Source organism: Channa argus, chromosome 1 (assembly GCF_033026475.1).
Source record: "Channa argus isolate prfri chromosome 1, Channa argus male v1.0, whole genome shotgun sequence".
NCBI lineage: Eukaryota > Metazoa > Chordata > Actinopteri > Anabantiformes > Channidae > Channa > Channa argus.
Window position 1 is genome coordinate 25,828,334 of NC_090197.1, and position 15,748 is coordinate 25,844,081.

Genomic DNA, 15,748 nt, shown 5'->3' on the forward strand with positions numbered 1-15,748 from the left:
TGGCAAACACAGTATTCACACACATTGGAGGAAGTGTGTTATGTGTTTTTTCAACATTAACCACAGGAAAATTGGGTTTAGGTTTGATGGTTTCAGTTTGATGATCTACAGTTTTCAAAGCTGGACCGAAATCAAGAGAGAGAAGCACAGAGGCGGAATGTGAACACATACTGTAATAAGCACAAGATCGTTCATAGCTTTAAAAAGTGCAGATTCAGTGGAGCAACAAGCCCTGAGAGAAGACTGACAGGTTTAAACAGAATGCTGTTAGATATGTGGGACAACAGCTGTTCTGACTTTAATCCGGGAAAAAGGGGGGGTTGGGGGGTTACTGGTTAATGATAAAGGAGTCTGGATATGAAGGTGTCATTGTTTAAGTAAGTGTAGCACTTTTGAAGCTGATAGGGTACACTACAAGTTGGTTCAGAGACTGAACAAAGACCCTTGGAAGGTTTAGCTGCTAAAGGCCAGGGGAGACACTTATTGGCTTAGCTCATTTAGGAAGCTCATCCGGAACTAACTAATTTTGTATTTAACCTCATATTTTGCTGCATCACGGGAAGTAAAGAAGGAGGAGATAAGAGACGGCTGCCTTTAAGAAACTTTGGTTACAGTGTAAAGGGCAAGGAAAACCCCGCTTGGGCGGCGGCAAAGATCTCTTATTCAGTGCAAAGTCCCTGAGGGAGAAGGAGCTCCAGTCTCCTGCAGGCCTAAGACTTTAAGAGCATTTTTCTTTAGCAAACCAAAGTGTAGACCTGCAAAAGAATCAAGGAGACTGCAGAGCTGTCACTGGTACAGTTTTCAACAGAGCCAGAAGTAAAAGAGCCACGACAGTTGATAGTCACCTAGCAGGAGTGGTTAAATATCATGGACCAATATGTTTAGTAGAACATCAACAGATACAAAGATGGGAGACTATTCCCCTGAACAAGGCAGTTTAGAGCTGAACTTGCTTTTAATACACCAGCCTCTCAACAACGTTGTGAGTTAAAGTGAAAATAAGTAAGTTAAGGCAACACTAATAGAGTTGTTTGAATTGTTTAGTGGCTTTAGCCAACAGGGGCCGTGTATTCAGGTGTAGAAACTTTCACTCCCCATAGCAGCTAGCAGATGATGTATTAACTATAATTATTTGTCTCAATAACACCAAGTTGAATGCATGACTGTGTTTTGCAATGTTCTGTAACTGTGTGGTTGATGCTTCGGTCTTGTCCAGGTTTCTCTGAGCATTGCAATAGGAATGTACCAACACACAAGTACCAACATATTACTCTGGTTGGTAAATATCATCGCCTCCTAGTATAACAGAGAATTAACTTCCAAATACTGATGCTGATTTTTAAAGCACTTTTACATGCCTGCCTACTCACTACAGACCAGGCAGTCAGACCTTCGGTCATCAGGCAGTCATCTTCTAACTGCACCTAAAGTAAAATGCAGGTCTTCAGAGAGAGTTTTTAGTTACTGGAATGCCAGAGACCTGTCACTACTGTTTCTATAAATGAAAGAAAGCTAACAACTTTTATTTTATTAGGGGTTTGACTGATTTATACAGTATGTGTTTAGATTTCAAAAGATGTGGTTTTGACATTTTTTTGTATTATTTGGCATTTTTTTCTGTAAAGAAATTTGCCCTGTACACACATCACGCTGTCCGTCCTGAGAGGGTTCCCTTTACCATTTTCTCCGTTAAAGGGTTTTTGTGAGAACATTGTCTTATCCGATTAAGGACAGAGGAAGTCATTGTGGAGCTGATTGTAAAGCCCACTGAGGCAAAATTGATTTGCTAAAACTGATTATCTTTTAAAGTGAGGTGAAGCACCTTGAATTACCTTTGTGTATTAATGATGCTATATAAATAAAACAGACTTGCCATTCTTATTTTCCAGGCATTTCAGCTCTTTAGGATACTGCATTATATGTTCCAGTGTTAATGCAGTTTACCAGTCTGTTATTAACACAAAGTATTTACCATTTATTTATTTTATCTTTCATCTCTGACAGAACAATGGCGGATTTTGGTCAGTCACGTGTCTTCATATTGAATTAAAACAGCCGGACTCTATGCCTCCACATCTGTTGTTTCAAATCACAGAAGCTTACAATCCATTGTTTTTGTGCTTCCAATAATGTAAACTGAAAAGCAGGAATGTAGAATCACAGAAACCAATCACACATCATTAGAAAAACCCAGCGTGTTTATTAATTTATGCTGCAATTTAACAAACAGGCTATGAACTTCTAATCTGAATTCAATTTATTACAGACACAATTAGAAAAACCCTCAAGTCTATTACATTAATAACTACCCCTGTAACTGAAGGAATGACCAGCAGCCTACCACATTTAAACTTTTCATCTCACTCCTGCTGTTGTTGTTGTTCTACTTGTATTATGTCACAATCACCTTTCTTGGTCACTTTACGTTTCTTTCAACTTTCACCCCCAATATGGGTTATTAAATTACTCAATAGATCCTGTGTCTGGCCTCCCCACACCCCATAGCAGTACTTTTTCAGTTCTTCTTGGCCTTCGGGGAGTCATACTTCCTCTTGCTAGAGTACCAGAGGAGCAGAGGGATGCCTATGGAGGGAAGAGTCATCACGCCAAATGCAGCCCAGTCCAGCTAGTAAAGGGGAGACATTTAAAAGTCAATGGACAGGCCAACAAATTACAGAAACGTTCATAATGTGAGACGAAGGGCCATATACAAATGTAGGGATTCAGTGATATATTTGTCACACGAGTGTCAGTTGATATTTGCCTTGTTGATTGGTATCAGTAAATAGTATGGTATTCAACAAACCACTGGCCCATTTGTTGTAGGTGTGGGGCCTTTTGCTATTTTTTTTTAAGTAAATGTACGTAAAAAGGTTATATTAAAAAGGATGTTTCATAAATTAAATGATCAAAATCTATATCAGATTTTTGCTTCTCTGGCAAAAATGGTGGGGACTGGCCAGAATTGTAGTGCATCCCTATACAAATGTATGTATTGATAAGTTATTTATGCAGCTCATCTTTTTTGCTTCTACTTGTATCACTGCAGTTGAGCCTATTCAATAAAGAGGCTCGCTGAGCAAAGAAAAACAATTTGTGAATGGAGCACTTACATAATGTGGGGAGAAGCGGCGGTCAAACTCCCTTTGAGCCAAGATGCCTCCCTGGCCTGGGGCACTGGTGTAGCCAACCTGCAGATTGGACAGACACGTAAGCTTCCTTCACTTCATTACTCACTTTAAATGCTTTCATCTGTGAAGATAAACCAACTGGTTTTACCACGACTTGTCCTCCTTCTTGGGCCAGGTAGCTGACAGAAGCAGAGGTGAAATTAAAGTATCCAGCCTTGAGGGGGCGTAGCACAACTGTGTGAGAGACATTGCTGGCTCTGAAAGTACCAGAGTTAAATCTAACAACTTGAAAAAAATGAAGAGTGCATACATTTGAAATTCAACAACTTTTATCTCCTGCAGGCTGATCTTCTCTCTAGTTTTTCAGCCATGTTGGTAATATTTGATTGTTCAAAGGCCAGTTGGGTTTTGAAAGAATCATGTATTGACATGCTCCTAAGTAACCAGGTTACTGTAAATCAATGCATCGCTGCAGAAGTTGCTTAATGAATACTCCTGTACTTCAGATTTGTTACAGATAAATGACTTGCAGACTTTAACTGTATTATGTAGTGATCTACTTCGTTCCCCATCTACTGACTTTTCTGCATATGTGTATTTGTAAATGAGATTAGAAAACTGGTTAAGTGTATACAAGACGCATAAATCTGCATGCTCTAGGATAAATCAACCTGAAAAAAATCAGTTGTTTCTAATGCCCACTACAATCTTGTTTCTTGTTTACAAGTGCTGTTTACAAGTGGCAGATCTTATCTTACTGTTCACGTTTGTCAAAAAATACCAGATTATAATGATTCTCCTTTAGTTTGTGAACAACTGTATCACTTCTACTGTGTAGTTCAGTAGTCTGACCATCACTACTTGTTTTGCCATTTCTGACAGTAAATGCAAATTGATAGATGATCATATCATTGGGTAAACTGAGACAAGAAGGTGTGTTTGCCTCAGTGTGGAAGTCTGCGAATCTATGCACTAACAGTTGAAATTTTGAGGTTCAAGGATACGGTGCAATCCTGTCCCATTTAACGTTCAACATTCCTGAAACAATTCCAAAGTCTTCAGGGGGGAAAGAGTCATCTGAAAGTTCCACCTCCAGAGCAGCACTATAGACACAGATAAGCAGACATCATCAATTACACATTTGCTCTGTGGCTACCGAAGGTCATCTGTGTATTTATGCATCAGTTTTGGCCCATTTCTTTTAGTTCCATTGAACTTTAATTGTGATGTGTGACATTATATAATGTAAACATCCATAATTGGCCAAGATTTAAGTAAATAAGCCATATTTATGCTATAAAGATAAATGTCTTTCATCGTCTTCATTTGGAGTCAAAATTTAGCCATCAAGGGGCATGAATCACAGACAATTAATCATAGTAGTTGCATGACAGTATTGTATCACAGGTAGCACAAGTCTGACCTGGAGCCCACATTGTAGATATTGTACTGCAGTGTGAGGTCACGGCCCTCAACAGCATAGCGGTTCAGCAGGGATTTAGAGGCCAGCAAACGGGCTCCCTCTTCTCCTGAGCCCAGACCAATAAGAGCCAGGACCATTAATACATGAAGCATCTTAGTCATCTGGAAAGAAAAACAGGACACAATGATCCAATTAAAATCTGACAAACTACTGGGGACATAATGTATAAAGTGACATAGTCTACACGGTCTATGAGTTTGTGGGAACCTTGGTCAGTCCAGCCAGTTGCAAAATCCTGTGGTGCCTTTAAAGAAGAGTGAAGGCTTTTAATTACAGCACGCCGTCTTCATCTGACTGTAAATGTCTGGGTTTACACATACAATTAGATTTCCAGAAAATCCTGAAAATTTAACGGTCGACTGATTTGATGTAATACGTGCATGGCTAACAGTTAGCTACAAAATTAGCCTATATTTAGCGTCACAGCTGTTTCTTTTGAGCTTGCTTAAAAAAACAGTATTCCTGTTCAAACAGTCGACAACGTTAATGAAGAACCGGCTTGTAGCATTACAAAGGTTTCGATATTGGGCCAATTAAAACGCAAAATGCTCAACACTCGGTAACACCGACTGTTACAGACGCTTACGTGGACCAGATGAGACACATCCAAGATAAAAACATTTTATAGTTAGAAACAACAACCTTCAATGTCTAACCTTGTACTACTCGTTTGCAGTCACTTTTGCTGGTATATCTGCTCCAAATATAATCAGATTAGTGCCGTGATAAATGCTAAAAGAAGAAAATACTGTTACCTTTCAACCAACCTCTTAGAACAGCAAAACTGGAGGAGTAAGGGCAGCGCATGCGCAGACGTACGGCTGCCGTTTGCCTGACGTGTACCGAAGTGGAACAGACAGAACGTTTTAAAAAGACCAGCGCCCCTGGTGTCCTGGAGGTGCTGCTGCTAGTTTAACTTTTTCCAGGTTTATGGAACACAGGGTCAGTGGTTTCATCCCCGGTCATCATCCCCTAAATGTCCAAGTGTCCCCGGGCAAGACACTAAACCCCTAACAGCCCATTCCCATCCCCAGATCTGCAGAAATTGGGGAGGGGTTCCGTCAGTAAGGGCAGGCCTTGTCCATTCGTAAAGTGGCACTGCATGATGATATAAACATCAAACACAGGCAATGATCCGCTGTGGCGACCCTAAACTCACGGGATAAGCCGAAAGAACAAAAAAATAAAAATAAACAAAAATGTTCCAACTTTTCTAAAGCTGTTTATTATAAAATAAAGTGACTAATGTGTCCATAAAATGTCCAGAATATTGAAATCAACAATGTAAAGATTGATACTCTGTCAAACTCACCTGAAGCTCAGTTCTAGTCAAAAATGACATAGTAGAAATCGCCTAAAGTGAAATGTCCCCTAATGAATTCAAGATCTACTTCTATGCTATCAAACTTGGTTTAGCTCCAACATCCAATCTGTATCAATAAGAGTTCACGTAGTCGCTGATCTTGATCTACGGATTGCGCATTGCATTCATCAAATAAAAAAAATCTTAGAGACCTTATCTCATAATTACGAGAAGCGCCTCCGTATTGATCAACTTGGGATCCATCACTATATTTGCCCTAATATGTGTTTTGCCATTTCACATTCAACCACTCGGTGGAGACAAAGCCTTCTTTGTAGCCTGCAAAGTTCCCTCAAATAATTCCATCAGTTCCTAGTGTAGCCTTTAGTGAGTCACATAAAACCTCCAAGAAAATATCAGTGTCATTCATTCACAGTCTGGACTTTATTCTGTAAAGTGCCTTGAGATGACTTTGTTGTGAATTTTCACTATAAAATTGAATTTAATTCATTCACCATTCAAAATAAGAAAATTCTCTCCAGTGCAACGTGCCTCAGAAAAGCTGAAGTGTATGCACAATTATGACATAGATTTATTTCCCCGTGGCAGTTGTTCTTTTTGTTCTTTTTCTCTTTCTTTTTAAGAAACTAACATTTTTTTTCGTTCAAACCACTTTACTGTGTGTGAGTGTGCTTGGAATAGGATTTTGTTTATTTGTTTGTTTTACTGGTATATTTTAAAATAAAGCTCGAAGGGGCTGGTGCAAGTGTATTTACATTGTAAGAAGAGCATTTACATTTTATTTTCTAAAAAGGAGAACGTGAGCTGACAATAAAGTTGTGCGGCAGCCTACGGCCATGCACCTGTAACTGAAACATCCTGCAGAATGATTCAAATGATTACAACACACGTGGATGCAGAGGCAGAAATCATGGAAACAATGTAAAGTTGTTTGTAGATCTTATTGTGTTGCCTAAAGGATTATTGCTTTGTCGACTCCCCGGTCCGCACCACAGTGCGCGTTCATTTGGAGCAGCAGGGGTTCCTGGCGCCGAATGCACGCTGTTGTTTAGGTGGGTGTGCCCTGTCCATTTGTAAAGTGTCACTACACCGTGTGATATATAAACCTGCATCGCAGCAGGTCTGCCATCCATCAGGTGGAACATAGTCTGTGACAGCAGTGCTCAGATCAGCCAGGTGCAGTCATGTTCCGTCGTGCCAGCGGCCTCCAGCTCCTCACGCTCCTGCTCCTGCTGTTGCTGAGCAGGAGCAGCCCAGCTGTGCACAACGACGCCACAGAGTCCTTCAGTACGCAGCCAGTCCAGGACACTCCGGACGAGCCAGTCACTGAAGACACAAACCAGGCGAGGAACGGTGGTCGCCGGCAGACTGACAACGCGCATAATGGTGAGTCCATTATGCATTTGACTACTAATAGTACAATGTTACTGTTGCTATTGTGTGCGTTTTCAAATGTCCAAAGGAATCTCAACAGTTTGCAAGATTGTAAACGTGACCTGCAGGATGACACTTGTCACAATCATTTAAAAATGACAGCAGTGAGTTCATGGGGCTGCACAATAGGCTGCTATCTGAAGAAAGCATTAAAAGTTTGGGAAAGACAGTAAAAAACAGAGTATAAGGGGCAAAACTGAACGCAATAGGATAAGATCAGTAAATTGATTAGCAATGTGGCAAGTCAATGAGCAACTTCCATCTACCAGTGCATTGGTTTCCTGAGGGTCGTGGAGTTCAGAGGCAGGGTGCATACACGTAATAATGCTTGTGACATGGTATTGAAAGAGCTCTGACTAGGATCTGTTGTCCATAAAAATGCTTTTGTCCATACAGACATTTTTGTGGTTTTATTGTGGTTTGTTTTTTCTTGGCAAACAAGCAAACAATGAGGGAGAAATCACAGCTACCGGTCCCTCCCAGGATTCTGCTGCTCCTTTACCTGTTGTTTAAAGCAGGTATAGGAGCAGTGGTGCCCAGTTTCTATAGGATACAACAAAATACATCAAACAAAATGGATAGTGGGAAAATAAAAATAATAAATCTAACAGTGTGTAATACAGTTTGAATACAAATTGCCATGGCTTAGACTTTAGAGTTGATAAAGAAAGAGGTCTGTCACCTCTAGCTGTGACATTTCATTTATGCAGATATGAACATGTAGTACCACATAAAAATAAAGTGGCATATACAAAACTATGTTGTCATCTTTCAGGCCCAGACCAGAGCCAGGTGGGCTGCAGGGAGCTGAGGTCCACAAAGTACATCTCTGATGGCCAGTGCACCAGTGTCAACCCCATTAAGGAGCTGGTGTGTGCTGGGGAGTGTCTGCCGTCACACCTGCTGCCCAACTGGATCGGGGGCGGGGGTTACACTGGGAGGTACTGGAGCCGCCGTGACACCCAGGAGTGGCGCTGCGTCATTGACCGAACCAGGACCCAGCGGATCCAACTGCAGTGCCAAGACGGTAGCTCCAGGACCTACAAGATAACTGTGGTGACTTCCTGCAGGTGCAAGCGCTACACCCGACAGCAGAATGACTCAGAAAACAAGGACACGTCTGGCCACAGTGGTAAACAGAGGAAAAATCAGAAAAAGGCTGGACCCCCTATGGAGGTAGAGGAGATACAGGCTGACAACTAAAACCAATGTAGTCTTCCAGTTACAGTGGAAAACCAGCCACTCCTGTCTTCGTGATGTGAATTAATAACAAGTGTGCAAATAATAAGCAAATATTTAAGAGCCATGGCAGATAAAGTTAAAAGTGAATAGTTTAGATTTGTCAGCAGGTGTACATTACTGTGACAAAGAAGCAGTTTCAACATATGTCCATAGCCACATAGCTTTTCAAGATGAATAGTTTACATTTTTGAGAAAATATTCTATGCTTGTCTGCCTTCTATCAAACAGTGAGCCTTCAGATGGGATAAGTTTTATGTCTGTGTAAAGTACTGAGCTGGAATCAGGATGTGGATAGTATAGCTTAACATATAGACAGAAGGGAGAACCAGTAGCCTGCCTTTCTTTAACAGCCCTAAGTTCAAGAATAGACATAAAAACAGGTATGTTTGTTTTATCAGTGGGCAAAGACAAATAAAATGATGTAGCATCTCACTACAGTGCAGGTTGCCAGATATGATCAGTGAGGGTTGAGGTTTGGTCTCTGTATGAGCTAGATGGCACTCAACTAATCAGTTTCGCCAGTAGTTTCGAGCATCTAACTCCTATGTGATGTCATTTCAGTTTCTGTGCAGTTCAAATAAACACAACATATGACATTTTAACTAGTCAACATTTCCCTCTTGTACAGAGACAGGCAAAGCTACGCTAGTTACATCCTGACTGAAAATGTTGCTCTGACATGAATTAACTGCTATGTAGCCCATTAAAGCTAGTGATGTAGATCTTACAAGGACATTTATAAAACATAGGTCTGTCAGAGGAATGAGCTCGATGTGTTCATCTGATATTCCAAAACATCTACAAATCAACCTGACATTACAGCATCTGAGTACAGAATGATCACGTGTTGACAGTGTTCAGAACCACACCATTATTTCCATAGAAGAGCAGCTGAACTTTCATGGCCAGCAGTGCACACTATGCTGACTGAAGATGTGCAGGAGTTTGGGTTTCTAATGTTGTAGTCACAACAACAGATATTGCCCTGCTGTTTGTTGGTGAACAGTTACTCATACTTTCAGTTATAGTTTGACATTTGTCAACCTAATAAAAACATGGCTTGGTGTTCTATTTTTTAATTAAACCTTTTTGCGGTTGCAGACTAGTTGTATGTAAGAAAAACGTTTTGAGTCATTTAAATTTTGATAATAGTGATAGTCTGCAGCATCCAATCTGGATAGTTGTTTGGTGAGTTTTGCTCCTTGTTTTTTGTCTTTTCTCAAACTAATCACTGTTGTTGTTTTGTCTAAAACTGCTGTCAGATATGTACATTACGCTACTGTTACTGTGAGCTTCCAGCACTGCAGCCAGGTGTATTATGTCACCCGAGAGCCCCGAACACACACAAGGACTCACAAATGACTGCCTTAATACAAGAGTAATTTTGACAGAGGTTCTGCTGATAAAGGCACAGTGTATTATAGTAATAATAACAGTTTGTCAGTAAAGGGGATTTAGCTTGCCTCTGAAAATAATGCTATAGATACTGTCACGTAAAACATAATTCAAATAATAACCAACTGTGTAACATGAGTCAAAAGCTCAACAGACTCTGAATTCAACACATGTAAATCATCATTTTATCTATTAGTAAAAGTTTCAAATGTGAAGTTAGATTTATAAAACACAGTGATGCTTAGATTGCCTAAAGTGTGAATGCACAATATGTGGGTTTAAAATTGTATGGGTTTTTTTTTCAGAGTGAATAGTATGTAATTTATTTTTGTACCAAAACAGTTGAACTTCTTTTTTATGGATTTTTTGTCATTATCTGAAATAAATTGTAAAAATGTTGACAAGCTTGTGTTTCTGACATAATGCTACAGCCATGCCAGACGGGCTCACTGCAGACAGGAACTGCTGAACAACAGATGCATTAGTCAGTGATGAAATGGTCTTTTCAGTAGACGCTATACTTTGTTTTATTGTGAAGGGATACCTTCACCTCCAGGCTATAGGGCTTGTTCCAGCTGCGGCGACATGTTAAGATGCTTTTTTGTCTCATGTATCCGTTCTTTTTTTTTTCACTCTGAAAGCTGTGGGCTAAATCAGGCAGTGAATAGAATCACCTGGACTGGATGACAACAGGATGTTTAACTTGTGTTACCTGCAGAGGAAAAAGGATTGATGTCCTATTGTCAGTGGTATCCTGTAGGTACAGTGAAGGGCCATCACCACAGAGTAAAGTCTAGGAATGTTGATTAGCAGGTGGGGGAAATCTCTCAGCAGCATTTGTGTGGTTGGTAGCAGAAGCTAATGTTAAAGTTCAAAATAAATACATGTAAAATACATTTATTAATATGCAAATAAAAACAGGCTTCATTGCATAATAACTTCATAGCAAGCTGGCTGTATTTAAGCTGTGGTTTCAGCATAAGAAAGCAAACAAACTTAAACTTGTTAATGTATTCTAATGTTTTCATTGTTTTATATACAGTACAGGAGCCATGACCCTGAAATATGCCCCAAACACAAACCCATTAAAGACTAACAAGATGACAACCAGGAGTAGGAAGTTATTAAGCATATAAACAAGCATATATCCTCTTTAAGGTTCTATTAACTTAAAGAGGATATGTTAATATATTTTGTAAATGGAAAGTCACTATATGGTTACTAGTTTTTAGCCATTGATTTGTGGATGTAGAGACAAACTGCATGAGCCTATGCAGTAATTTCCACTACAGATTAATGTCTGTTTATAATGCAGTGCTACCCAAGGACCTAAAAACCATGGTTGTACCATGTTGGTAAATAACTGAAGGGTACGGGCATTGACAAGTGTAACTAAGGATAGAAGAGCATAGTGCAGCAGGGAGAGGATGGGCTGCGTGGAGTAGAGAGGATATATTTTGAGTCTCTAGCTTGTGCTGCTGCTGGAAACCAGCATGATGACAATGATTCTTGCGGGCTACAACCAAATCAGTGATCTTGAATGGATTCACATGTTTAATAAAGCAAAAGGAAACTTGCTGATCATATGATCCCATTGTGGTTTATAAAGTATATGAATTGATTACATTTACATTTATTTAGGTATTTATCACTTTATAATTAAAAAGTGCAAAGTTAGTTCAGGGTGAAAACCTTATGAGAGAAAATGTCTGACGTAAGTGCCAGACAAGAAAAAATAGAGTTTTTATTTTATGTGCATCAGAGATTTCTGTCTTCAACAGTTTTCTTAATATTAGAAGTGTACAGGTAACTCATGCCACCATCATTGGACCACTGAGCAAAGGAGCTTTGCTTTGGATTTTTTGACCTGGATCCTCTGTAGACCTGTTAGTAGGACATTAGAGATATGACCAGTGCCTGTCTTAGAAGTTGCATAGCATATTCAGAAAGGTTTGCTCTGATGTTGCAGAGGGCAAATCTGCATGCTTTAGAGATGGAGAGGGGATGGACCATAAACCTTTGTCAGTGAGGATTTCTGGGATAAATCCTGCAATTACAGTTCTACAACCTTTGGAATTGCTATACAAAATATATAATGTATTTTGTTGACAAAAGCTTGGACATGATGTTTTTATTTCACTATGGCTCTGATTCACTGCTCTCACTGGCTTCTATGGCAGCTGGTAGTATGAAAAAAAAACATATCAAACTGATGGCACAGGATAAAGTTGAAAGGATAAAAGTGAGAGTGTTCTAAAGGATATTATTATAAAGAGATACTCCAGGAACCAGCTGCTTCCTCCACTTGAAACTCTACTAAATACTGTAGTGTCCAGGTATTGATGGGGATGTGGTTTGTGGTGGCACGTTTTTATTAGTCTGGTGTATTTATTTGAAGTGTTGGTTTTGCTCCACCTTCCTGGCTGTGGTACAACTGTCTATCTATCCTCTTCCTTCTTTTTGAGTTTTAATCTCTGCTCTTAATAAAAAGCCCATAATAAGAACCACGCTGACTGTTGTTATGCTTTATTAAAGGTCATATGAGTCGGATCAATTGCTACCTCAATGTGTTAACAACTTAAACAAACCAGCCTAACAAATCAAGCAAGGAAGGATCTCATCTGATCTACTGTATAAATTACAGTTCCCTGCTCAACAGTTCAGACAAAAACAATAGATGTTACTCTGTGGATTATAGAGTTTACGGTTGTTGGCCAACTTTACTGGCTAATGTACCAAACTTTGATGATTCCCAGTTCTTTCCCATTTTATGATTCTATCCAGATGTATACACACAATCGCTTGCTCTATTTGTAGACTTTATTTGTTGTCTGGATTCTGAGATGAAACGATCATCACTCGTATCAATATTCAGATCAACAAACTTTATTTATTAAACTATATTCCAAATTTGACTGGTAAAATGTATCTTAAAAGGACTAATGTCAACTCTATTTGTTAAAAATTATGTTTCTTTACAACTAAACTGGAACCACCAATGCATTTTTGTAGAACATAACTGCAACCATATTATATATTCTATTAACTTGATAAGGATATATTGATAATTATTGTAAATGTCCAAACTTGTAGTACAACATCATTACATTAAACATGTATATGTAAATGTTTATCTTTGTCATTTTATTTTTATTGTCTATCTTTTTTCTATGTTCTAACATTGTTTTTAACATTTTATCAGATTAGGTGAACTCTCTAAATTTCATTCCCTGAACTCAATTCTCTCAAAATTTCAAGTCAAAGAAACTCAAGTCTCAAAAAATAATGTTTTACAGTGTGTAAAGGCTGCAGACATAGAAGCTTTCCAAATCATCAGCTGATATTTTCAGACAACAGCAACACATGAGGGGGTCTCAATGACAAGAAGGGTAAAGGAAATCCAGTTGTTCCATTATATTCTCAGGGACATGACTCAATCATCTATACCCAAATGCTTTAAAAAGACCTATGACAGGACAACGGAATAATAAGGGATTTTCTGTGTAAAATGCAGTGTAAAGGAAGTCCCTTTTTCAGATGTTGTGCAGATGGTTAATGGAAGTAGAACAAATGGTTTGCAGTATATTCAGCCTCTTTTATCAGCAACAAAACATCCACTTTAAGCTCCAATTAAGTGTCTATTGATGCTTTTCTTAAGGCTATCAATAATGCATCAGAACAGACTTCTTATCCTGCACATCCTGGGTATCCTACATACCCTCTGTCATTCTTACAACAACACACAATTTCCCTGCAATGTTCACACATGGCTGAATGGGAGGATTACAGCAATGCTGCTGGCTTCTCAAAGTTCACACCTGGGAGCCAGAAAGCCATGTGGCAACAATCCAGACAACAACAAGCAGCAATTAATCATTGGATAATATTGTGTCACTGCTGCTTAACTGCTTAACAGCCGCTACAAGTGTACCTCTACTTTAAGTATTGAACTTCCTCTTTCTTATAATATGAATCATTTCAGAATTATACATCTAAGAAAGGGTGAGAGCCACATCAAAAGCTGCAAAAATTCATCTTCTGCAAACATACTAAAAAGACCAAAATAGAATCATACAATGGTCCATTTTGTTGAGTGTCCTGAGGCCTAGAGCTGTGAAAGGTGCTGCTGCTGGATGTCTGTCTACATGTGTGTTCTGCACTCAATAGCCTCAAATAGTCAAAGAGAGTTTAATCTCTCTGCTGCAGACACACCTGTTCCTCATTCAGGCAGGATGTTAGTGAAGGATGCCCTCATAGCCACAAACCAATCCTTACTAGACAAAGACACACAGTATTTCACAGCCACACAGGGATCACAGGCCCTTCCCCTTTACTAGATCCAATTATAATCTTGTTGAAACTGCTAAGTAGCTCAGAAAAGTAAAGACAAAAGACAGTGAAGGGGCATGAATGGCATCTGATAAATGTCGTTAACATAACTCGATAAGATAAAATTTTACAAATTTACATTTGCTTGTTTGTATTGTGCAACATTTCCAATAAATTACAAACCCTGTTTCTTTAAAGTTAAGTCTTTTCTAAAATGCAATAAAAACTTAACTCTTTAGTTTGCTGTATTGGTAGAAACTTTAGTTTAGTGAGCAAAAACAAAAGATTTTCAGTGTTTCACTGACTAACTTAATTGCATTTTATAAATATGAGCTATTGTAGAGTAGACACTTTAAAAACATTGGAACAGAGACATATTACCACAGTAATATTTATTTTTAATGACACTTTGCTATTAATGATTTCAAATTTTTGGTCTCCACTGTCTGATTCTCTTCTTTGTGATGCTTTACACATTTAAAATATAGGAGGGCAATATGAAGTGCAGGCAGACAGACACACACACACAAACACACACATACACTCTTCGTATATGAAGCCACACTGTTGTGGCTTGTCCAGAATGAATCCTGGATGACATATCTAATGACTTCCTTGATGTTGGTTTGATGGCAGCATAATTCTCTCTAAAATTCCAAAAGGCCTCCTGTCAATGGTACCTTCACACATATTTACGAATCCATGTCAGGGTCACTGATGCACTCTTATACCATCGTAGATGTCGGATTTTGCACATTTCACTGACAAAAGTCTTAGATTTTTTTAAACATAGATTTTTCCTGAAATCAAGCTGAAATGTGGACTCATCAGATCACAGAACATGTTTCTGCTCTCTTTTGGGCCATTTGACATGAGCTTAGGCCCAGAGAACTCAGCAGCAGTTCTGCACGGAATTGCTTCCTCCTTGTGTATTTAAGTTTCGGGGTTGCGATTCCAGATTCACCAGAAGACTGTTGTGGGATCAAACATATCCAGCATGCCACACTAAGTGTCAAAACACTCCAGGATCTTCTCAATGAATCCACAACTGCCTGTATGAATTAAATTAATCAGGTCTTTACATTTTGATTTTTTTGTTAATATTGCACATCTTTGGCACCAGAAAAATCTTTTGCCACCACCGTCACTTAGAATGGCACCAAAATGACGGCCACATTCACCCTATTTTTTGGCTCTAAACACACAGGATTAAAAATATACAAACATATCAATCAATCAATCCATCATAACTTTATTAATATAGCATCTTTTATACAAATTAATGCAATTCAAAGACCTTTACAGATAATTGAAAAGTTGATGAAAGATGCACAAAAAAAAAACAATTAAAGAGAAAAACTCAAAACAGTGATAATAGTGCCTCAGAACAAGAATATATTTTAAAAAAGC

The 15,748-nt window shown here is 38.9% G+C and overlaps 2 protein-coding genes across 4 annotated transcripts; one reads left to right on the top strand and one right to left on the bottom strand.

The window, feature by feature from the left end:
• Positions 1–2,180: 2,180 nt before the first annotated feature.
• Positions 2,181–5,468, bottom strand: ssr2 (signal sequence receptor, beta). Of its 3 annotated transcripts, none has more exons than XM_067509556.1 (6): positions 5,370–5,468; positions 4,555–4,715; positions 4,136–4,234; positions 3,280–3,388; positions 3,114–3,191; positions 2,181–2,626 (listed from the first exon to the last, which is right to left on the bottom strand). In XM_067509556.1, the coding sequence occupies exons 2-6, from the start codon at positions 4,713–4,715 to the stop codon at positions 2,516–2,518; spliced, it is 558 nt and encodes a 185-aa protein (XP_067365657.1). In that variant the 5' UTR covers positions 5,370–5,468; the 3' UTR covers positions 2,181–2,515. The 3 variants fall into 3 exon arrangements, with proteins under 3 accessions (XP_067365657.1, XP_067365666.1, XP_067365676.1); XM_067509565.1 differs by having other exon boundaries at positions 5,271–5,403; XM_067509575.1 differs by lacking the exon at positions 5,370–5,468 and adding an exon at positions 4,822–4,845.
• A 1,627-nt stretch (positions 5,469–7,095) lies between these two features.
• Positions 7,096–11,130, top strand: LOC137130017 (sclerostin domain-containing protein 1-like). The gene is made up of 2 exons (XM_067509587.1): positions 7,096–7,324; positions 8,148–11,130. Exons 1-2 carry the CDS (start codon positions 7,123–7,125, stop codon positions 8,573–8,575), a joined length of 630 nt encoding a protein of 209 aa, XP_067365688.1. The 5' UTR covers positions 7,096–7,122; the 3' UTR covers positions 8,576–11,130.
• The last annotated feature ends 4,618 nt before the right edge of the window (positions 11,131–15,748 follow it).

Coding starts and splice junctions, on each gene's coding strand:
- LOC137130017 (XM_067509587.1), top strand. CDS start 7,123: ATGTTCCGTCGTGCCAGCGGCCTCCAGCTCCTCACGCTCCTGCTCCTG. Junction 7,325..8,147: donor GACTGACAACGCGCATAATG/GTGAGTCCATTA, acceptor GTCATCTTTCAG/GCCCAGACCAGAGCCAGGTG.
- ssr2 (XM_067509556.1), bottom strand. CDS start 4,715: ATGACTAAGATGCTTCATGTATTAATGGTCCTGGCTCTTATTGGTCTG. Junction 4,235..4,554: donor ATCTACAATGTGGGCTCCAG/GTCAGACTTGTG, acceptor CTGTGTCTATAG/TGCTGCTCTGGAGGTGGAAC. Junction 2,627..3,113: donor GCCGCTTCTCCCCACATTAT/GTAAGTGCTCCA, acceptor CCCCTTTACTAG/CTGGACTGGGCTGCATTTGG.